The sequence below is a fragment of the Bidens hawaiensis genome, unplaced genomic scaffold (genome assembly GCF_021521415.1).
Source record: "Bidens hawaiensis isolate Kalapana, Puna unplaced genomic scaffold, B.hawaiensis_p1.1 tig00007049_1, whole genome shotgun sequence".
NCBI lineage: Eukaryota > Viridiplantae > Streptophyta > Magnoliopsida > Asterales > Asteraceae > Bidens > Bidens hawaiensis.
The window spans coordinates 276755-301465 of record NW_027491485.1 but is presented as its reverse complement, the minus strand read 5'-3'; the positions used below and the strand labels follow the sequence as shown (position 1 = coordinate 301465).

Genomic DNA, 24711 nt, shown 5'->3' with positions numbered 1-24711 from the left:
ATATTTAGTTAGCTTTTAAACTCTGGAAACAAGATATCACAAAAGAGAAAACTGTACAAAACAGACCCTGACTTCTTCGGACTGGATTAAATTATACTTGTTTTATATTACACACAGATGACACCAAGAAAAGACCATAATTGTTGGAAACTCACAAGACATGATAATAATAATATTATCAATAGACAAATAATTGTGCGATTAATTAAGGAGTGTAAGCCAAAATCACTCTACCTGTCAACTCTACCACAAGCTCTTCCATCACTTTCTCTTCTATTTCCTTTTTAATATCATCAATTTGCAATCTCAAATCCTCTTTCCAAACCTGGCCCACAACCTCTCTCCTCACCACCCACTCCACCGCCAGCGGGGTCGTCGTGCCGCCACCATCTTCTTCGTCGCCATCCCAAACACACCTTTCCTCACCAGATAACCATTCCTTAATCTGACCCCACACATGGTCAATGTGTTTGTGTGTCCCAGATACTAACGCTTGGTTGACCGCGTCAAAAACGAGCTTTTGGAACGATCTTTGGTGTCTTTGTTTGGACAGGTCAACCGCCTTATCGGTTTGGTTCATGTACGTGTCCCTCAAAGATGGATCCAGAGGGCTTTCGGGTGAATGCCACCTGGCGGTATCTGAATCTGACTGGACCTTGTCACTAATTCCAGCGACTGATAATAGCGTTTGGACATACGAATAACATTCTTGTTCTTCTTCCTCAGGACTCAAGAGCTTTGCGTACGGTTTACCTAAAACGGGAGAGACGGACCCCACAGCAGACTCGTCCCATGAAAGAGTCCGTGCAATAGATCCGATTAGTGGCGATTTGTCAATCAGATTGCATTTATTAAGATCTCCTGTTAATACATCATGAAACATAAGATACATGTAATTATAATAAGAAAATAGAATAAATTTGTTGATTAAGATTAATTACCATGTCCTGATGTATGGTCATCATCTTCAAACTGCAACTCCAAAACCGAAATAGGGCTCGGCTGCTCTTGATTCTCACTTGCATTTCCAGAAATGCCCCTCTGCAATAACACATATATTAATTAAAAACATGAATTTGATTTGACTAACTTTGCTTAAATTTAGAGTGCATACCTCAGGTAGATCTTTAACCACTATGTCACCAATGCACTGAGATCCATCATTACCAATGCTACTAGAAGATTGATGACCTTCATCATTATCAGACTTTCGGGGTTTCTGCTTGCGAGATTTCTTGCTTTTAGAAAAAAATAAGCTTGAAACTTTCCCTTTGAACGACGATTTAACACTTTTTTCCTTGGTCAACTCCTTAGTATCATCATCCTTCTTGACTTTCAAGAACTCGGTAGAAGATACCGGAAGAGATTTTGACCTCACAAGATTTTTAGGACTACTTTCGATATCACTATTTTGACCATTTTGACAATTTTCCTCTGATTCTACAGATTTCTTCAAATCAGAAAGCGCAAGCATTTCTCCCAATGTACTAGAGCTTCTTCTTACATGTCTCGGTTCTTGAACATTCCCGTTTAATGACATCATCGCCCATCTTTCCGACAGTCGTTTTTTAGCCTCCCTGCAAACAGATGATTCTGGAGAATAAGACGTGTGACTGAACGAGGAAGACGAATACGGGCTGCCAAAACGGTTGACATAGTCCCACGACTGTCGGGAAGTTGGTGACATCACTTCAGAATCACTCAGATTCCCTGCTGCATAATAAACTTCTGATTTACTAAATGAACTCTCGTCGCCGATATAACCGTTGGAAAAAACAGAAGAAAGAAGGGTTTCATCTCTTCTATGACCACTTTGACCAATTGGACTTTCTGGTATGCCACACGTACTTTCTTTTGCCTCGTTGTCTTCTAAATCTCCGTAAAATCCATCCTCGTTTGATTCTTTTATCGATGGCTTTCCAATACTAGGCTTCAGTACAACAATACGAGTCGGTTGATTTGGCTTATTAAGGTTACCATTTAACTTTCCATTTTTCTTTCCAGAAGATAAATTATGAGGGTCTAACAAATTAGACGGTTTAAGAACCGTGATGCATTTTGAGTCGGGAGGCGGTGGTACAAAGTGTAAATTTTGATGTTGTGAGAGCAAAGAATTCGGTTCTTGAAGAAGCTTCAAGAATAAATCTTTATTAGAACTTAAAACTTCCAAAGCATCTTGAAACTGTTTGGATTGGCGAAGCTTTTCATCAGTCGATAACCGTTTCGCTTCAACGAATTTCTCACGAACGAGAGCCATGTTTTTATCGTTCTTGCTTTCTTTGTGTTTTCTCCCTTTTTGTGATGAACCATCATCATATGTTTTGCATGATTGTTGCCATATTTCAAATACGTCTTTGTACCGGTTACCCTCATCGTGTTCTTTCTGCATAAAGTCCAATGATCCAGAATGGCTTCGTGATCTTGATGTTCTTGTATTGCTTCTAGAAGAAGCGGAACCGAGTTGATGTTGATGTGGAAGATCATCGAGCCCCATTAACTTGGCAACTAAACTAGGTGGACTCTGCTTCGGGACCTCTTCTTTCGACATTTCTTGTGCTATAAGCATCTTTATAGGAGTCCCGTTTGATCTCTTATTCGATGGAGATTTTTTTAACTCAGACACCATCTACACATGCCAACAACATAAATCAAAGTATGCTGTCAATAAGCAAAACATTTGAAAGACCTAAGTTAAATAAATTAGTAATTAACTAATTACCAATTTATCATGCACATGATCATCAATTACACGAGACCTTGACACATCCGATTGACTCCTAGACAACGGCGAACCTATTTCAAATAACACATTAATAAAAAGGCAAAAATAGAAGGTCGAAAAACATATATTAAGTATCAAACATAAGTCTATATACCTTCATAATGTGGCTTGTCTGTCAACAATTTGTTTGTTCCTAGACTCGTATTCAAATCGAAAAGGTTCACCATCCGTCCCAAGCATCCCGGAATCGGGCTTCCTATGTTCTTATTTCTCTCATTATAATTCCTACTCATTTTATTTAACACCTGCTAATGCAAACCAAAGTTGTAATTATGTTTGTTAACAATAATAAAAATTGAAGCTTGAAAACCGAAAAGTGTGAGTTTAGGCGGTAAATTTAGAAAAGATTCACGGGTAGAATTAGAAGACATTGAAAGAAACAAAATGAATGAATAAATATAAATATAATATTATTATACATAAAGGAATAACCACAAGCAATTGTTAAATATGAAATACTCAAATTCCAACATTAAAAGAAGTCATCCATCAATAACAAAAATACAGCAAATGAAACAAAGGTCGTATTCATCCAAATTCATTCCAATATTTATTTGAAAATTATAATTTTGATCCGGTAACCGCTCAGATTCAAACTAAAAAGCAAAATAAACGAAGAACTGAAACAAACAATTACTTATTATTACTTAATAATAATAAGGAAAATTTAATTTTAATAATCCCAACTTAATGCAGTTGGCCGATAATAATCCCAACTTTGAAAATAGCTGTCACAGTGGTCCCAACTTTCACACTATTTGTTTTCGCTGGACCTCTTTAAAAAAAAACTTAACGAAAGTTAAGTTTTTTTAGTGCTTTTGATCGGAATGAGGATACGAGTCGATTTATGTAAAACTTACCTTCAAACGGTTGTCCAAACGACTAAAGGATGCCTCAATTCCGGTGTTTAAACTTTTATTTAACAAAAATCAAGTTGTTTGAAACGGCGTTTCGAGTTAAGTTTTACATAAATCGACTCGTATCCCCATTCCGATCAAAAGCCCTAAAATATCAGTTTGAAATTTGAAAAAAACTTAACTTCGTTAAGTTTTTTTTAACGGATGTCCAGTGAAAACAAATAGTGTGAAAGTTGGGACCAGTAACAGCTATTTTCAAAGTTGGGATTATTATCGGCCAACTGCGTTAAGTTATTAAAATCAAATTTTCCTAATAATAATAATAATAATAATAATAATAATAAAAAGCAGTCTAGAAGAAGAAGAGTGTGAAAAGTAGAATCAGATTCTGGGTATACCTTAAAAAGCTTTGATCAAATCAGACGATGAAAGTATAGAGTTAAAGAGTGAGACGGTGGATTGAATTATGGCCGGAATCTGACATTAGAGTTGGAAAATGAAGACGGAGATCCAACGGTTACAACTTCCGAAGTGATAATAATAATAATAATAATAATAATAATAATGCATTTGGGTTGGGTTGGGCCCCTGCCTAATTACGCGCAAAACACACAGAGTAGAGAGAGAAAGAGAGAGAATGAATAAAAAGGAAGAAAGAGATGCGAAACTAATAGGAAACCGACGATACACACACACATATACATACTGTAGTTTCTCTTTTTTGCTGATGCGTCCTTGTTGTTTATGTTATTTTTATAAATGTTCTTCGGTTTGTAAAATTAAGTTTATGGGTTTGACTTTTGAGTGAGAAAAAGAAAAACTTTTTCTTTTATTACGAAAGTAACTTAAAATTAAAACTGAAATTTTATAACGTTATACCAATGTTTTCATAATCAGATCAAACAGGGAACCAGATGGGTTACCTGTTCACCGGTTCGAACAGCCAAATCACCTCAAAATGGCGGTTTAAGGTTGAAAATTTATTAAATAAAAAAAATTATTTTCTCATACTAAACCGGTTCGAACCTATCAGGTTTAAAAAACATTGAACCAGAGTAATCATTTTCAAACTAATAACATTTTTACCAATATTGAAATAGTAAATATTAGATTGTGTGTAATAGATTGGTAGCTGGCTTCACACTATAAATTAAATTTTTTGATTGGTCCAAAAATTGAATGAACACACACATCCAAAAATTTGCACTTAGCGCTTTCACGATCCTACCCATTAACAAATGGTGTTTGGCACCCATGCTTTTTATGTGGACCTAGGTGTTACCCAGCTACATACTGTCTTAAAGCTATGTTTTTATGTTATGGTTTAACTAGCAATTCGTAGTTAAAGGTTCACGTTATTGTCACATAAATTATGATGCTAAATGTCACATTTACCTAGAGCCAAATGGTGTTTCAGGCGTTAACATGCTTATACAGAACCCAATACGCTAATCGTGATACACATTACATTTACCTATTCTTATGTATCAATCTTTTTATTAATTTATTACTTTTTGAATCTTTAAGTCACTAATTCAGTCTTGACCTTGACCAATTATCCAACCAACAAAACTACTTGATACAATAAAATCTTCTTGTTGCATCGAAACATAAAAATGTTGACTGATCTCGTTTATCTCGCTAACATTGAACTTGGTAAAATAAAGATTCGATAATTGAAAAATGAGATTATTTAGGAATACAAATTGAATGTTGAGATTACGCGTTGAATTTCTGGTAGTAGATCCATAATAAAAAAAAAATTTGTGATTATTGCAGAAGAAATGAAACAAAAGATACGTTATAGCTAGTACAATTACTGTATGAGGTTTACCCAGTCCATATTATGTAAGGAGATATTGCTTTTACTAATTCGAAATGAATTGTGATATAAAGCAGGTCTTCATCTTCAGACATTATATTCATAGTTAGCGCATTCATGCTAGTTAAAAGTTCCGGCTCCATATCAGGATATCGTCAAAAACTTGAAACTTTTTATCCAGGAACTTGTTCAAAAACGTTCATTCATTTGACCGTAAACTAGAGCTACTTTTGATTATGCAATATTTGTTCATTAATTACTTCATATTCTTTCATTTCCATGTAAAGATCATTTCCTTCACTAGTCTATTCACTGACTCCGCCAAATACGATTACGCCTTCGTGAGCTTTGGCAATATTGTTAATCAATTTCATAATGAGTAGTGTTTTACCCACACCAGCTTCCCCGAATAGTTCGGTTTTTCCTCTACGACGATAAGGAGCTAAAAGATCTATTTTAATTTCGGTTTCAAAAATAGATAGCTTTGTATCTAATTGTATAAAGGCATACGCAAATCTATAAATATGAAATGTTGTGCTATTATCTACAGGACCTAACTTATCAATAGGCTCCCCAAGCTTCAAATCGATTAAAGTTTATTAGTAAAACTTTTAAACAAGGTTTAGCAATGACTTTGGATCTTTATTAAACCCTTTTAAAATCAATCCTTAACAACATTGAGGACAATTGTGGCCCGAAGTGGCCTAGCCCCCCCCCCCCCTCGTTTTTAAAAAAAATTATACATTTTGAGTCAGACCCCACGATATTTTCGTCCAATTTTCAAATTGATTGTAATGGTGCCCTCATAGTGTCTAAAGCCGCGTAATTAAGTTGGCCAATTATAATAATGCGTTTAAGGGGGTGTTTGTTTTTTCTTCAAACATCTTCAAGGGAGCTAATGTCTGCAGGCGCGCAGACATTACCCTTGAAGACTGTTTGTTTTTTTTCTTAAAACAGATCTGAAGTTATCTTCTTTCATCTTAAAAGAAAAGCAAGGAAATCTTGCTTAAAACATCTTCACAAAAAAACCCTACTCTTCTCCCTTTGCAGCCACCCTCTCATCCACTGCTCCTACCACCGTCCGCCAACACCACCACCCACCGTACGCCGCCACCACCACCCCCGTACCCCGCCGCCACCGTCCACCACCATCCACCGCCACCACCACCGTCCACCACCCACCATCCATCACCACCACCGTCCACCACCCACCATCCATCACCACCACCGTCCGCCACCACCACCACCATCCATCACCGCCACCACCACCATCCATCACCCACCACCACCACCATCCATCACCGCCACCACCACCGTCCACCACCCACCATCCATCACCACCACCGTCCACCACCCACCATCCATCACCACCACCGTCCGCCACCACCACCACCATCCATCACCACCACCGTCCACCACCCACCATCCATCACCACCACCATCCATTACCACCACCACCATCCATCACCGCCACCACCACCATCCATCACCCACCACCACCACCATCCATCACCACCACCGTCCACCACCAACCAAAACCATCCATCACCACCACCCATTGTCCACCACCACCATCCACCGCCACTACCCACCGTCCGCCGCCACTACCACCATCCACCACCACCACCTTCCACCACCCACCAAAACCAAATCGGCATGGCAAGCAAAGACTAAAAACTAGATGTAACTTGAATAAATGACTTCTATCTTGTGAGATAAGTTTGACAGTTATGCAGACAGTATCAGCTTATAAAAACAAACAGTCTTATATTTTCAGCTTGCAGATCTTCAGACCACGTCTTCAGTTGCAGACATGAAAACAGATGAAATCAGCTTGCAGACAGTTTATGTCTGCAAAAACAAACAGCACCTAAGTCGTGCATGTCTGACCGCATGATCGAGTGACCAATCCGCTTATAATGGGATGTTCATACAGTTACAACGACGGTGCGTTTAAAATTTAATATACGTATGCATGTGTGTGAATGATAAACTTATCAATCATTAAAACACTTGTATGGCTAGTCTGAAAAATAATAAATGGTAGTTGGTGTAGATATAATAAAAGGAAGGTTGATTATCCATTACATTATTAGCGGTATGTATTGATAAAGGCTATAAGAATATCTCTTCAATCATTTTTGAGTTCCTTTTAGCTGATCTTCTTTTTTTAATTCCAAATGCTGCCCATTTTGCAATTTAAAATTTAATCAATCATTAATCTTCATATCATGCAGGTTTAGTTATCAATCCGTTGGTATAAATTACTTTTATATAATTTAATATAAATACTAAGAGATAATAGTGCAATTAGGATAAACGTACAAAACTATGATTAAGGAATATTGGACTTTAATTTTGTATCATATTTGTCCTTGTGATGACTTGTACTTTCAATATTTTTATGGGTTATGTGATGATCACATTAGGTGCCATTTTTAGTAATTATGAATCATGGTATAACATCTAACTACTGTAATTAGCTATGTTGGTGGGTAGTAATTATAATAAAAGCATTTTTCTAATAATATCACTGTCAAAAAGCGTCTTCGGCGCGAGCGAGCATTCAAGAATGAGTATCCAGTTTTATAGCACTAACATGATGGTCGAGCTGTTTGAAGTAAGTCATTCGACAATAACGAGTGCTAACTTAATGTAGCACTTGGCCTAGTGTTATTGAACTTTGACTCACTTGTGCTCTTAATCCGGGTAATTAAGTGCTAGCCATTCCAAAAATGAATTAAGTAAATAAGTGGCAATGAAGAATGTCTTAGGTCGGGAATATTTTACCTTTGTTCTTATTAATTAAAGGTTCAATTGTTCCTCTTAGTTAAAGATCACAGTTTTTTGTTTACAGATATACTTTAGAAGTTGTGCATAAACATAACTCTTAGTTTATGATACTTTATTTATAATATCACCTAATCTCAAACTTAGTTAACAATAAAAAATCTTAAAATAGGTATTCATATTTTATTAAAGCAAACAAAAGGTATTTTATTATTTAGCATTCATAACCAAAAATAATATTATTAAAATTTAAAATATACATAGATAGTATAAATATGGATCAAAAGAACAACATAAAAAATAGGCTATATAGAAAATGAACGGGTTCATTAAATTCGTGTGCAAAATGGTCCAACATAGCGTTGTTGTGAATTGTGACACAAAGAAACCTTAGTCACTTTATTAATGGTTGAAATTAAGGGGTTGCCGGTGCAAATTTGAAACTTCATCCAACTAGTACAATAATGTTATTCCTATTTCAAAGTACAAGTACGTGTAGGAGGAAAGGAGCTACTAAATTAAAACTCATCAGTCATCAATCTGTTTATAATATAAAAAATGATATCTTTGGCTTAATGAGAACAACATTATATCCATATATTTTAATTATTCATAGTCATGCGTAGGGATGTTTAAAAAGCTTGTGACTCGGTTGATAAAAGATCGAATAAAACTAACTAAAAAAACTTGATTTTGAAACAACCTGAGCTGAGTTGACTCATTTTAGTAACCGAGCCAAACTCGGCTCGGGTCATGGCTCGATCTTCGGCTCATTTAACTTCAAAATTGAGCACGAGCCTCGCTAGGTGCCTCGTTTTATTTCGAGCTCAATCTCATCCACCCTGGCTTGAATCGGGCTCACGCTCACGCATAATGCACAAGGAACAACACTTAATGGTTGTTAATGAGTCGAGTTGAGTCAATCAAGGCTAGTTCGAAATTGAAACAACAATATTGGGGCGCCTCAACTATTGATTCAAATGTAATGATTTTATGAGTGGAAGGAGAAAGCAATAAGTGAATAAACCGGATAAATATCACCAATATGAGTTAAACTCAATAAAACATGTCCATTTAGTTACAAATTGTCCAACATAAATGTAATTTTAAATGATGTTAATTATAAATCTACTCGAAGCCTCATACATTTAAGAAAGATGTTAGATGTGAAAAGGCGTCCAGATAGAAAGAGAGAGTAGTTAACGGCTTTTTTAAGATTTAATATTATTAATGTTTGTTGTATGTGTGACTCAATGCTATGACTCGTTAAATATACAACACTAGTACACTACTATATATGAAAACATAATTATGATACTAAAAGCAATTAAAACTAAACCCCAAAACAACGTCAAGATCCAATAAATAACATATATGTCGTGCTCATGAAAATTCAAAATCTGTCAATAGCACTTTCCTAGGTTTATAAATAGGATTATGTTTATTATCTATGAACTGTTAAAAAAATAAATAAATATTATTTATAAAAGCTTATCAATAGATGTATAATCTTATGTGTATTTGGGCATCTTGTGGTGTTTGTTTGGTAGTATGGTTCCGTCGTTTAGCAGTAAACAAGCTGGCAAAAAGCTGAGACACAAAAAAGGATTGAAATGTGTGAACTCATCACCACCATTGAAACACTGACGTTGACCTTCTACACCTTCCCCTCGTCAATTTTTCAATCTATGGGACCCACCGTCCATTAACTGCCTCCATTTTGGCACCCTCTTTTTATTTTTTATATATATTTCTATATTTATTTAAAAAAAATTAATTATATGATGTTTACGTATGGCAATATGACTACCTGAGTAACATGTAAAAATATAAAATGGTTATACCGCAAAAGATAAATAAAGAAAAAAATTTGTTTTTTTTTAAAGTAACTTTAACAAGAACTCAATAAGTAATGATTAGAAAATATAAAGTAAATTCTTAATTTGGTCTAGGGATGAGTTCAGGATGGTACCAGTACTGACCGGTGTCGATTCCAAAATTTAAAATATTTGATATCGGTACTGAAATGTTCAGTTCGACACTAGTACGACACCGGTAATTTGTGCAAAATTCAAAAATTACCAGTATCGAAAACTCAAAACTTGATACCGATTGATATCAGTATCGGTACCGAAAACACCCATCCCTATTTTGGTATATGCAATTTGACCTATTCAATCCTTTCAACACAAAAAGAAATCTTTTAACATCACAAACTCTATTAGCTTTTTATGTTAATTCTGTGAATATATAAGTCATTTTACACAATGGACTATATATGTGAGTTAATAACACTAATTAATTATTATTATTATTAATTTTGTTTTGGGGGATGGGGGTGGGGTGTTAATGTTAGTAATGTGTCATTTACTTAAACTAATATAAATGTATTAATAACATAAATAGTCTTTTTTGAAGTTGAACAAAATGATCATTGTTTCACAACTCATAAGGTTAGCCAGATTGCAGACATGTCTCGTTAGTTTCAACACCAACAATGTTACTTTTATGGTAGTTAACTATAACACCAAAGGCATTGTAGAAGCATCAAAGTATATATCCTCTTCATGTTGATAATATTAGAATGAAAACATTTACAGACGAACATTACGTTATCGACGTACATGATATAATGTAAGATGGGCGTGTTTTTGGGTAGAGAGAAACACCTTCAAACATACCATTATCCCTAGCCAAATGCATGATTTCACTTAACCCATCCATTGCGATTATGAACATGAAAGGTGATAGCATGTTGCCTTGTTTAACTCCTCTTTTGTTAAGAAACTTGGTGGACAATCTATTTACCAAGGCAAATGCTCTCCCGATATCTATTTACCAGCAGTAACGAAGCCAGAAAAATTTCTTGGTGTTTGTTTTCTTCGGTGCTCGGATTTATAACAACTTAGCATCAAAAATTTCATGTCACTTCAAGTCACATGATATAAGACAATATGATAATAAAGATATTGTTATCGGAAAAAAACACAAGCAATAAAAGTACAAAGTCATCTAAAATTGAAATAAAAAAACATAAAAAAAAAACTAACATTGACTCACATAAACACATCTGATTATAACTTAAACTAAGTATACAATCACTAATTTTGTGTGAACCCTGCTTGTGGTGCGCGTATATAATGCATTTATGTGTGAACCCTCGGGTGGGCAAAAGTGAAATTGTACTAATTTTGACGTTATTTTACTAATCTCGTGAAAATAACGTTAAAAGTGACGGAAGTTTAATCAGACACCATGTGGTGGCGCTGATAGCCGAAAGACAAGGGTACATGCAGAAATTGGTGGTCTCCCGATGGTTGAGTGTTATGTGCCTTATGTCCAAGGCTTGATGCAAAACTACTATCGAGCCGGGGGTCTCACCGGAAGCAGCCTCTCTATTCCTACGAGGTAGAGGTAAGGCTGTCTACCCTCCTCAGACCCTGTCATAGCTTTGCTACTGGTGGGATATACTGAGTACGATGATGATGATGATAAGTATACAATCACTAAATCACAAATATACATCTAATTTCAATTTAATCAAGCCCACAATCACATAAACACATATAATTTCAAGTTTGAAACTTAAAGAACATTTAAAAATAAGAGATAAATTAACCTTCATAGTAAAAAAATATTATTATTAAAAGAAATAAGCTTCAAATTTGTAAAAATATAATTTACATTGATTAAGGGATTTAAATACTTTTATACTGTTTACAAAAGATTATTACAAGGATTTTCAAAATTTATATATCATGCGTAGGGACTATCCTATTCTTTCGACATCCTACCCTTACATACCTTAAATTCCTTATTACATGAACTAGCTTTAGAAACCCGTGTATACCCGTGTATTACACGGGATAAATTAATGTATAAATCACAATGAATAAGTTAATACAAATAAAAAAAAGATAATTAAGTCTCTTTATATTATGTAAAAAAATGTATTACGAATATAACCGTTATATCATCATATATATTTTAATTTTAAATCAAGAAGGGGTTGTTCTACTATCGGTATACAATAATTAAACAATGTCACTGGAAGCAACATTTTAAACATGATGCATTTCGATGTGAAAGATGTAGCTAAAGTCTTTCACAAAAATGTTATATGTTCCATACCCGGCCATAGAAAAAAAAACATATTTACATTTCAATCTTAAAGAAAATATATTTATGACACACAATTATTATACTAATATTTTTTTATATTAAGTATGTTTAGAATCTAATTTATGGTATTAATAATTCAATCAATAAAGAGATAGATCAATTAATATTGTATGTCGAATTTATAATCAATACTATATTTAGAACTAAGATTTTTTATTCTTTTCCATCAATATAAGAGAAGTGACTTTTGAGGGAATTTGATAGTAAGAATTAACCTCAGAATTATTTTCTTTTATTAGTATTGATAGATATTCTTTTTACAATGTCAGTTAAAGCTACTGAATGGCACTGGCATATTCATAAGATTTTTTATAAACTTTTAATACACTAGTGTTCAACAAGTCAGGAGGACTTCACGGTCCTAAAACATGACAACTAAAACACACACACAACCATCCCTGAACAATACATTCATTTTGGTAGTAAAGTTTCCTTTTGACGGGCAACTTATGGTTAGTATGGTTGGAGTATTGTAACACCAAATACAACTACATATTACAAAACGGTCTGTAATTTATGGTTCCAGAATTAATTATTTTAACAATATTCAAGTAATTTCTATAGCAACATTATTCTTGATTTCTTTTTGCTAAAATAGAAAAAAGAACACATAAACATCATATCAAGTCACGTGTCACGTTAGCGGCCATCAAGAAACAAAATGATCAAATTAGGATTATGAAAAAGAATATGATTACTAACTTAGGATTATTTTTTTTATTTAATCTTCTGTAGTTGACCAACCTTATAAAAACTCTTAGTTTTTATGATGTACATTTAAAGGTTTTGGAATAAATTTTATGTTGTTTTTGTTTAATTATCTTTAAATTGATGTTGAATAATATTTAAAGATTTATGAGGAAGACAAAAATCCAGGGAGGGGCCCTAGCCAACCTAACAAGATCTTTTGTTGCAATTTGTTCAACTATTTGAAGTTGACAAGCTTGTTTCATAAAAAAAATGAAAAAATAAAATAAAATCAGTTCGATAAAAAGTCTACTAGGGAATTTGTGCATTTTGAGGAAAAGCTAGGTTATTATATGGGAAAATTATGAAAATAGTCCAAAATAAGAGAGATAAACTGAAAATAGTTCAAAGTAAAATCTATTATGAAAATAGTCCTCTCAAATCTATCTTTTACGTGAGATTAGGATTCGTGACGTGAGATTTTGGTATCCTATCACAAACTGACACGTGTCCTCTCACAGATAAAGTTTCATTGAAATTTGAGTTGACCGATAGTTTTCAAGTGAAAATAGTTTTCTAAAAAACCATAGGTTTGGAATGAAAGTTGTCCGTCACGTGAAGTTTCAAAGTCATCGTTATCCGCGTTTTTTTGAAATGCATCTCCTCGGACGCATTCCAAATGAATTTCGTCAGCTACGTTAAATTTCAAAAAAGTTGGAAAAAAACGATACGTTTACAAAAAACATAGTATTTGTCCGATGATTTTTAATAAAGTAAAAAAAACGATTAGTTTACAAAAAAAGTTTAATACAAACGATAATTTAGCTCTGAATTTTATCTTCTCAGTTGATTTTCATTAAAGTTTTATAAAAATCCGAAAAATTTGTATTTTCCTTAAATGTTCTCCCACTTCAACCAAATTATATTGTAGAACAATGAAATTCAAGAGAGGTGATCAGGTTGAAGTTATTGATCTGGGTGATGGGTTTGACGGATCGTATTATGATGGCAACATAATGTCCCGGGTTGGCAAGAAGACGTACATCATTCAGTTTCCGTACCCTGCTAGAAGCCGATTAGTCTGGGTTTCTTAGAGAGTTTGTTACGGCCCGCAAAATAAGGCCAAAGCCTAATGATGTGGTTGTTACTGAGTTTGCACTCGGCCAGAAGGTTTGATGTTTTTGCCAACGATGGTTGGTGGGTTGGTCGAATTGCTAGCAAAATCGGGTTCAATATATTTGTAACAAAAGTCACCGAATGAAAATCAACTGGAATGCGTTGAAGTGGGAGAACATTTAAGAGAGGTGATCAACCGGATGAAAATCAACTGGAATTGCTAGCAAAATCGGGTTCAATATAATTTGGTTGAAGTGGGAGAACATTTAAGGAAAATCTGTGAGGGGACACGTGTCAGTTTGTGATAGGATACCCAAATCTCACGTCACGAATCCCAATCTCATGTGGAAGATAGATTTGGGAGGACTATTTTCAGAATAGATTCTACTTTGACCTATTTTCAGTTTATCTCTCTTATTTTGGACTATTTTCATAATTTTCCCTTATTATAATGGGATTTATCACTTAGTTATATTATAAGATATTACGATTAGTGTTTTTTTTAACAGAGTTTGGAACTGTCTTTTTAATACCGAGTAAGTTTTATTGATACGATATGTCACAGCCCCCGACCCCTATACCCTGGGATGGGAAGCCGTGAACATTGATTGGTGGTATCGGTGTTTATTAAATTATTTTGCAGCGGAAAATTTCATCAGATTCGTAGTTAGGAAAAATGATCAGAGTTATAAAAACATCATGATTATTATTATGATAAAACGGGAATTTAATCCCTTTTGATACAAACATAAGTTTTACAGGGTTAAACCCTTATTTACAAAACACGTTTCTTTATTCTGGTGACAAGCCACTTATTTAAGCTGGAAGCCCGCATGCATCATTCCTTTGTCTCTAACAAGTCACCTGAAACATGTTTAAAATATTCGATCAGCAAGAAATACTGGTGAGTACATTCATTTGAAAATGACACGGTTTACAGTTACAGCATTAAGATGTCTTTACATCTGCCTGCTTACAAATTACCGAAAGGTATTTGTCACTCGACCGTATCTATGACTGTGGTCATATTACTTATTGGCTAACAATTGTCCAATAAGTAACGTGTAACAGCCCAGTAGGCAAGCCTTGTATACAACACCCCACAAGATCAGGAGTAATCATCCCGTAAGTCTACTGAGACTTAATAACTGTAATGTATTTAAAATACTTTAAAAATATATTTGAAAACATTTAGATCATTTGCCATGAGTTTTATAGGTTTTGAAATTATCATGACAATGTCGGAAAAATAGTTGTCTCACGCAAATGTGAGTTGTATAAAAACTCGAATGTCTCACCTTGCAAGTTTACAATTAAAGAAAACCTCCTGGTATTAAGCACATAAGATAAACACAATGTAGTATCACTAGATTAGTATAAAACCAATAATCATAACGATAATCATGAGAGTAGAAACTTTACACGATGGCACAATGTCATACCTTAACAGGCAGAGCTTTTGGATTCGTGTATATTTCTTTCGATCGGATAGGGTATCGTTACGACACTCGGTTATTATACTATCTCTTAATATTATATGTATGTGTGTGTTTTCAGAGAAAGAAAGAAATTTTGTGCGAAGAAATGAAGTCCCGTTCACTTCCTATTTATAGCAAGTTTCGGACCCCATCGCGGTACGCGATGGCTATAAATAGAAAGCCGTCGCGTACCGCGAAGCATCTTATAGATTCGCTGAGTCATCCTAAGCCGTCGCGGTACGTGATGGGTAACCCAAACCCGTCGTGGTACGCGATGGAAGGATTTTTATTTTATTTTAATTTTCAACAAAAATGCTAATGCGGCCCTTAATGTGGCTCGCGGCGATGTGAAGTGCAAAGTGCGCCATCAAAGCGCCAAATTGCGCCCATCGCACTTCGCCCGAGCCTGTGCCCGTGCGCGTGCGCGTTCGGGTGCTTCGCACCCTACGCTAGGACCACTGGGTGTGATATGCCTTATAAGAACATTAACATAGAAATTTTCTTCCTTATAAAGTGCTCACTAGTTTGTTAATCTAGCGATGTGGGACAAGAGTTTATAAACCTATTTATACTATGGTGGTTCCTTCTCCATTTCTTTCCTCCGCCAATGTGGGATGGAATTTTCTCATTTCATTTCTTTATTTTTTTTCCTTTAATTTATTTTGAGGCATGTTATAGTCTCCCCTCCTTATTTTGAATCTCGTCCTCGAGATTTACTTGGAATAAGTGTGGGTACTTCCGTTTCATTTCGGATTCCAATTCCCAAGTATATTCTGGTCCACGCTTTGAGTCCCACTTCACTTTGACTGGAACTATTCTTTTATGCTTGAGATTCTTGATCTTTCTATCTTCAATTTGCAAAGGTTTCTCAACGAATTTCAACTTTTCATTTACCTTTATATCTTTAAAGGGTACTTCTAGTGTTTTATCAGCTAAACATTTTCTTAAGTTACTTACATGAAATACATCATGTATACCTGACATTTCCTCTGGTAATTCTAGCTGATAGGCTACTGGTCCAATTCGTTTGAGAATTTGAAATGGTCCAACTAATCGTGGACTTAACTTTTCTTTCTTACCGAATCGGATTACTCCTTTCCATGGAGATACTTTCAGTAGCACTTTGTCTCCAACTTGAAATTCCAATGGTTTGCGTCGATGATCCGCATAACTTTTCTAACGATCTCATGCGGTCTTTAATCTTTCCTTAACCTGATCTATCTTATCAGTACTTTCTTGTATGATTTCAGGGCCTGATAATTGTTTTCCTCCTATTTCTGCCCAACATACTGGAGTTCTGCACTTTCGTCCATAAAGGGCTTCAAATGGGGCAGCGTTAATACTTGTATGATAGCTATTATTATAGGAGAATTCTATTAGTGGTAAATGGTCATCCCAATTTCCACCAAAATCTATTACACATGCTCTTAGCATGTCTTCCAATGTTTGTATGGTCCTTTCACTTTGACCATCAGTCTGTGGATGGTATGCTGTACTCAAGTTTAATTTTGTTCCCAAAGCTACTTGGAAACTTTTCCAAAAATGAGAAGTAAAACGGCTATCCCGATCCAATACAATGGATAATGGAACTCCATGTAATGAGACAACTTTGTCTACATACAGCTTAGCTAATTGTTCCATTTTGAAAGTTTCCTTCATTGGTATAAACTGAGCTGATTTTGTTAATCTATCCACAATCACCCAGATTGTGTCATTACCTCTTCTTGTAATAGGTAATTTAGTAACAAAATCCATTGTTATTAATTCCCATTCCATTCTAGCATTTCTAATTGTTGAAGTAATCCTGATGGCTTTTGATGTTATGCTTTAACTTGTAAACAAGTTAAGCATTTTGAAACATAACTGGTTATGTCCTTTTTCATTCCTATCCACCAATAGATTTTCTTCAAATCTTGATACATTTTATCTCTTCCAGGATGCATTGTGTATTTGGATTTATGAGATTCTTCAAGAATCTTTTCTCGTAATCCTCCTATGATTGGTATCCAGATCCTGTTCCCCATTCGGAGAATATCATCATTTCCTTTGACAAGTAGATCAATGGTACCATTTCTTTTCTCATCAGCAATATTATTTTCTTCTATTGCTTGTTTATGAGCATTCTTTACTTCATCAATTAAATTGATTTGAAGTTCTAACTTTAGAGCTCGCACTCTTTTAGGTTTCTCATGCTCTTTTCTGCTTAATGCATCGGCTACTATATTTGTCTTACCTTCGCGGTATAGGATTTCACAATCATAGTCGCTAAGAATTTCCATCCATCGTCTTTGCCTCATGTTAAGCTCCTTTTGCCCAAAGATATATTTTAAACTTTTATGATCTGTGAATACGGTAAACTTACTACCATATAAATAGTGTCTCCAGATCTTTAGGGCAAAAATTATTGCTCCCAATTCTAAGTCATGTGTTGTGTAATTCTCTTCATGCTTCTTTAATTGTCTAGATGCGTAAGCAATGAATTACTCACGTTGCATTAGTACACATCCCAATCCTGATTTAGAAGCATCACAACAGACTGTGAAATCTTCAGTTCCTTCTGGTAGCGCAAGTATTGGGGCATTTGTTAACTTTTGCTTCAAAGTTATAAAAGCTTCTTCTTGCTTAGGTCCCCATTCAAACTTGACATTCTTACACGTTAACTTGGTTAACGGAATTGCTATTCGGGAAAAATTTTGAATGAAGCGTCTGTAGTATCCTGCTAATCCTAAGAAACTTCGAATTTCTGTAGGAGTTTTAGGAATTTCCCGATTAGTAATAGCTTCTATTTTGGAATGGTCCACGTGAATACCTTCATGGTTAATCAAGTGTCCTAGAAACTGTAATTCTTGTAACCAAAATTCACACTTTGAGAATTTAGCATAAAGCTTCTCTTTTCTCAATGGCGTCAAAAGTGTATGAAGATGTTTAACATGATCTTCACTGGTTTTGGAATAAATAAGTATATCGTATATAAAAACGATTACAAATTTATCCAAATATGGTTTACATATTCGGTTCATCATATCCATGAATGCAGCTGGTGCATTGGTTAAACCAAATGGCATGACTGTAAACTCATAATGACCATATCTTGTCCTAAAAGCTGTTTTAGGAACATCTTCTTCTTGCACTTTTAATTGATGGTATCCTGAGCGTAAATCAATTTTAGAAAAGTATCGAGCTCTTTGTAGTTGATCAAATAAATCATCAATTCTCAGTAAGGGATACCGATTCTTAATTGTGAGTTTATTCAATTCTCTATAATCGATACACATACGCATTGACCCATCTTTCTTTTTGACAAACAGTACTGGTGCTCCCCAGAGTGATGAGCTAGGTCGTATGAAACCTTTTTCTAACAATTCATCTAATTGCTTCTTTAACTCTAACATCTCTGTTGGCGCTAACCGGTATGGTGCTTTAGCAACGGGCGCTACTCCTGGTATGACATGGATTCTAAATTCAACTTCACGATCAGGCGGTTGTTCAGGTAAATCTTCTGGAAAGACATCAGGATATTCCGATACTACCGGAATTTCTTTTAGCTCTTTTCCTTTGGCGCTAATGATTACAGAGATCATATATACTACGCCTTGTTTCCTTAGATAGCTTGCCGCTTTCATTACTGATATAAACTTTCTAGGCTTGAGCATCTTATCTCCTTGAATTGTAATATTTTCTCCTGTTGGCGAGCGAATTTCAACAGAATTTGTATTACAGAGGATTCGAGCATGATTGGCTGCTAGCCAGTCCATTCCTAATATAACATCGAATCCAGCCAGATTCATTGGAAGTAAATTTGCTTTAAACTGATGGCCTAGTAAGTTTATGTTTTCTTCTTGGAGTACTTCATGAATATGAATGGAATTTCCATCTGCCATCTCTACCGTGCAGACTTGCTGGAGTTTGGTTAATGGTTGATTTAAGGCTTGGCAAAACTTTGTGTTTATACAACTTTGGTTTGCTCCGGAATCAAACAATATTTTAGCGTAAACGTTATTGATAAGGAACGTACCCGCAATAACGTCTAGAATCATTGCTGCTTCTTGTGCAGTAAGCTGAAAGGCTCGTGCATTCTTCTTAAGTCCATCTGTGTTCTTTGCTTTGTTGTTAGGCTCCTTTGTCAGCTTTGGACATTCTGGACGGGTGTGGCCAGGTTCTCCGCAGTTGTAGCAAACACGACTTTCCTTTCTTCTACATTCTTCATCCGTATGTCCAGCCATTTTGCAATAATTGCAATACTTGGTTTTCTTAAAAGCGCATCTCCGTGAATGCCTTTTTCTGCAAATTTTGCAGAAAGGATGAGCATAAGATTGCCCTATTCCTTTCTTCTGGAATTCTTGGGTAATCTTTTGGGCTAGATCTTTCTTTTTGTTTTCTTATTGAGTTCGGACTAATCCGTCTGTCAGGGTATTCGCTAGCTCGACTGTTTCTTCAATAGTCTGAGGTCTAGCTGACTTTACCAGATCACGGATTTCACTTACTAATCCCCAAATATAACGAGAAATTAGTACTGATTCTGGCGAAGCCAAAGCCAGCACCATTCTCGCATATTCGAAGAATATTGTCGTATACTCACGACACTTCACACCTTCCATCTTGTGGTTTAAAAACATAGTAGCAATCTTTTCTCGTTCATCAGGAGGACAAAATTTCCTTTCTACTATTTCTTTAAACTCTTCCCAGGTCATAGTATAAACAACGTTGTTTCCCTTAGACTGGAGGATTGTGTTCCACCATTCTATTGCTTCATTAACGAAGAGATTAGAAGCATATAATATTTTATCTTCTTCGGCACACTTGCTGATTCTTATAATGGCTTCCGTCTTTTCTAACCAGCGTAATGCTGCAATTGATCCTTCATTTCCAGAGAATTCGGTTGGCTTACAAGCCAAGAAATCCTTGTAAGTACAACCGCGAACGTTTTGCTTTTTGGGTAATGAGTTCCTACCTCCTCCATTCACACTGTTACTAGCCACAGTGTTAGACTTTCGCTTATTACTCTCAGTCTTATGCCTAATTACAGAAATGGGTTGCTTAATAGCATCAACAATTAAAGGAATTGCTTTCGCGATTTTCTGAGCTATCATATTTTCAATAGCATTCATATTCAGATGAATTTCTTGATTGGAATTTTCATGATTGTGCTCGTTTTCGTGATTATGGTTGTTTTCGTGATTAGAACTAGCTTCATTTGACATCTGAATTACATACAAGAAAAGAATTATTAATATCGTAATCAAATAATAAGGTAAGCAAGATATTAATAACACATAAGCATAAATAACACGTAGGCACAAAATATGTCAAAATCATCGATCTTTGCGACATTTACTCTTTATATATATATATATATGCATCACTATATTTTACATCTACACACCTTTGTTACATACATACACTCTGTTTTTTTATATAAAAAAAATTACGATAATGAACATATAAATATTATATATATATATATATATATATATATATATAACTTTATATATAAGGATCTCGGTCGTAAAACTTCCATAGTAGGGTCTCCCCAACATTCCTTAGTCTATTGGCGTTATCCACCAATTCTTCCCCATAGTGACGGAGCTCTGTTGTCATCTCCGGTGTCATGGTGGGGTAGTTTGCGGTTTCTGCCTGGAACGGTGCATATGGGTTATTCATCATTGTTTGATATTGCCAATCATTGGTCCACCATTCCTCCATTTGAGCTTGAATGATAATATCATCATGGGGAAATGTATTATTTGGGTCCTGGGATGGCATATTCGGGTTGTTGGAGCTTCCTACACCTATATCATTGATAATGGGTTGAAAGATTTCACATTCATCTAGGCATCTGCCTAGTCTCTCCTCCATTGGTATTGTTGACATGAGTGGTGGTAAAGTTGGTGGTGGCTCTATTGGTTGTTCATGTTGTGGTTGAATTGGTTATTCGGGTTGTGGTTGAGTTGGTTGTTCAGGTTGTGGTTGAGTTGATTGTTTGACTGTGGTTTTTCTTTTCTTATTTATTTTCAATCTTTGTTGCCAGTCTCTGAGCCTTCTTCTTCTTTTAGGCTTTGGTTTTTCTACAGGTAGGGCTTGAAAGATTTTGGGCTCAGGTTGTTGTTGACTAGCTTCTCCTTCTTCTATATCCGTGGAGTTAACGGATATGTGTTCAAAAGCTTCAACTAGCTCACTCATGCTGTTAATCAAAAACAATAAAACGACGAACTCCAAGAGAAAATAGTATTTATTTTCACGTGTGTTTAAAATCTTTATACGTATAGTTAACACATAGGTTAATGCGTGTATTTCCTAACTCTTAATTTCTAAGATTAGGTATTATTAAAATACCCATATTGCTTAAACCAGTGGCTCTGATACCACTTCAGCTGTCACAACCCCCGACCCCTACACCCCGGGATGGGAAGCCATGAACATTGATTGGTGGTATTGGTGTTTATTAAATTATTTTGCAGCGGAAAATTTCATCAGAACCGTAGTTAGAAAAAATGATCAGAGTTATAAAAACGCCATGATTATTATTATGATAAAACGGGAATTTAATCCCTTTTGATACAAACATAAGTTTTACAGGGTTAAACCCTTATTTACAAAACACGTTTCTTTATTCTGGTGACAAGCCACTTTTTAAGCTGGAAGCCCGCATGCATCATTCCTTTGTCTCTAACAAGTCACCTGAAACATGTTTAAAATATTCGATCAGCAAGAAATACTGGTGAGTACATTCATTTGAAAATGACACAGTTTACAGTTACATCATTAAGATGTTTTTACATCTGCCTGCTTACAAATTACCGAAAGGTATTTTTCACTCGACCGTATCTATGACTGTGGTCATATTACTTATTGGCTAACACTTGTCCAATAAGTAACGTGTAACAGCCTAGTAGACAAGCCTTGTATACAACACCCCACAATACCAGTAATAATCATCCCGTAAGTCTACTGAGACTTAATCACTCTAATGTATTTAAAATACTTTAAAAATATATTTGAAAACATTTAGATCATTTTCCATGAGTTTTATTTGTTTTGAAATTATCATGACAATGTCGGAAAAATAGTTGTCTCACGCAAATGTGAGTTGTATAAAAGCTCGAATGTCTCACCTTGCAGGTTTACAATTAAAGAAAACCTCCTGGTATTAAGCACCTAATATAAACACAATGTAGTATCACTAGATTAGTATAAAACCAATAATCACAACGATAATCACGAGAGTAGAAACTTTACACGATGGCACAATGTCATACCTTAACAGGCATAGCTTTTGGATTCATGTATATTTCTTTCGATCGGATAGGGTATCGTTACGACACTCGGGTATTATACTATATCTTAATATTATATGTATGTGTGTGTTTTCAGAGAAAGAAAGAAATTTTGTGCGAAGAAATGAAGTCCCGTTCACTTCCTATTTATAGCAAGTTTCAGACCCCATCGCGGTACGCGATGGCCATAAATAGAAAGCCGTCGCGTACCGCGAAGCATCTTATAGCTTCGCTGAGTCATCCTAGGCCTGCCACGTAGGCTACGTGTCATCTGCGTAACCTTCACGTCGCGGTACGCTTTGGGTATCCCAAAGTGCGCCATCAAAGCGCCAAATTGCGCCCATCGCACTTCGCCCGAGCCTGTGCCCGTGCGCGTGCGCGTTCGGGTGCTTCGCACCCTACGCTAGGACCACTGGGTGTGATATGCCTTATAAGAACATTAACATAGAAATTTTCTTCCTTATAAAGTGATCACTAGTTTGTTAATCTAGCGATGTGGGACAAGAGTTTACAAACCTATTTATTCTATGGTGGTTCCTTCTCCATTTCTTTCCTCTACCAATGTGGGATGGAATTTTCTCATTTCATTTCCTTATTTTTTTCCTTTAATTTATTTTGAGGCTTGTTATACGGTATGTCAATCATTCATATTGATTTTGACACTCCAATTCTGACTCACTTAAAAACACTATAAAAAGGAAACCCATTATAATGGGAAAATTGTCAGGTCTTCAAATTAAGACCATAAAGTAGGGATGAGTAAAAGTCAAACCGTTAACCGAATTAACTGTACTTGTTATTTTTTGTATTAATCAAAATTAACCCAACCAAATCTTTCACATTTTCATATATTATAGCTTTTTATATCTCAATTTCATGTTTTATACAACCTTTTCATGTGTTTATACCACCATTTTCATGTATTAATATCTTAATTTCATGTATTTATACCTTTTTTTATCTATACTATATATAAAGCATGAGTGAAGGACCTCTTAAATTTTAAGAGGTACAATCACTAATGCATAATATATAATCACTAATGCATAAGATTTTGAAATATTGAGGGCAATATAGTAGTTTTGACATCATGTACGGTTAAGAACATTTACATTAGAAAATAGTTACAAAAATGACCCTTCAACTTTAATACAACTTTGTTAATTTGTAAAGTAGTTACACATAAACCCTTTATCTTTACCCATTTAATTGACAAATTCATTAAAATTTTTTATTTCTTCAATATCTTTTAATGTATTGTGTTTTAAACAAAAACGAACTTACCATTGCAATATGCTTATTTTTGTTGACGTTTCGATATAAATTTTTGTTTTATTTTGGGGTGTTGATTATAACGTACAAGTCAATTAAGCATAAAAGTACAACTCAAATATGCAATTATGAACCTAAAATATAATTACAAATTTCACCCTTCAACTAAACTCAAGTTTTATAAATTTAATCAAAAATTACTCTTTCATCTCCCTTAAGTTTACCCATATAATAATCTATATTCTCTTTCGTTGTTTTTCATTTATAGATTTGAATATAATACGTTTTAATAAATTTCAAACATGCAATCACAACGTGTTAATTTTTGTCGGCGTTCCAATATAAGAATAATTGTGCGCATGTTATAAACTTATACCAAAATGATTTCGTTTTAATTAAAAAAATATCAATTTTGGTTCAAGTCAAAATAACATCAAAATGAGATTTAATC

General features: G+C 34.9%; 1 protein-coding gene across 2 annotated transcripts; it reads right to left on the bottom strand.

Annotated features, from left to right (window-relative positions):
- On the bottom strand, positions 1–4384 carry LOC143634436 (uncharacterized). Of its 2 annotated transcripts, none has more exons than XM_077102523.1 (6): positions 4038–4384; positions 2877–3030; positions 2720–2793; positions 1115–2626; positions 942–1041; positions 1–861 (listed from the first exon to the last, which is right to left on the bottom strand). In XM_077102523.1, the coding sequence occupies exons 2-6, from the start codon at positions 3013–3015 to the stop codon at positions 206–208; spliced, it is 2481 nt and encodes an 826-aa protein (XP_076958638.1). In that variant the 5' UTR covers positions 3016–3030; positions 4038–4384; the 3' UTR covers positions 1–205. The 2 variants fall into 2 exon arrangements, with proteins under 2 accessions (XP_076958638.1, XP_076958639.1); XM_077102524.1 differs by having other exon boundaries at positions 2877–3027.
- Positions 4385–24711: the final 20327 nt, after the last annotated feature.

Bases quoted from the DNA above. Each gene is read 5' to 3' on its own strand.
- LOC143634436 (XM_077102523.1), bottom strand. From the start codon at position 3,015: ATGAGTAGGAATTATAATGAGAGAAATAAGAACATAGGAAGCCCGATT. The intron at 2,794-2,876 runs GTATATAGACTT...TATTTGAAATAG, and splicing joins AGACAAGCCACATTATGAAG to GTTCGCCGTTGTCTAGGAGT. The intron at 862-941 runs GTAATTAATCTT...ATGTATTAACAG, and splicing joins TGACCATACATCAGGACATG to GAGATCTTAATAAATGCAAT.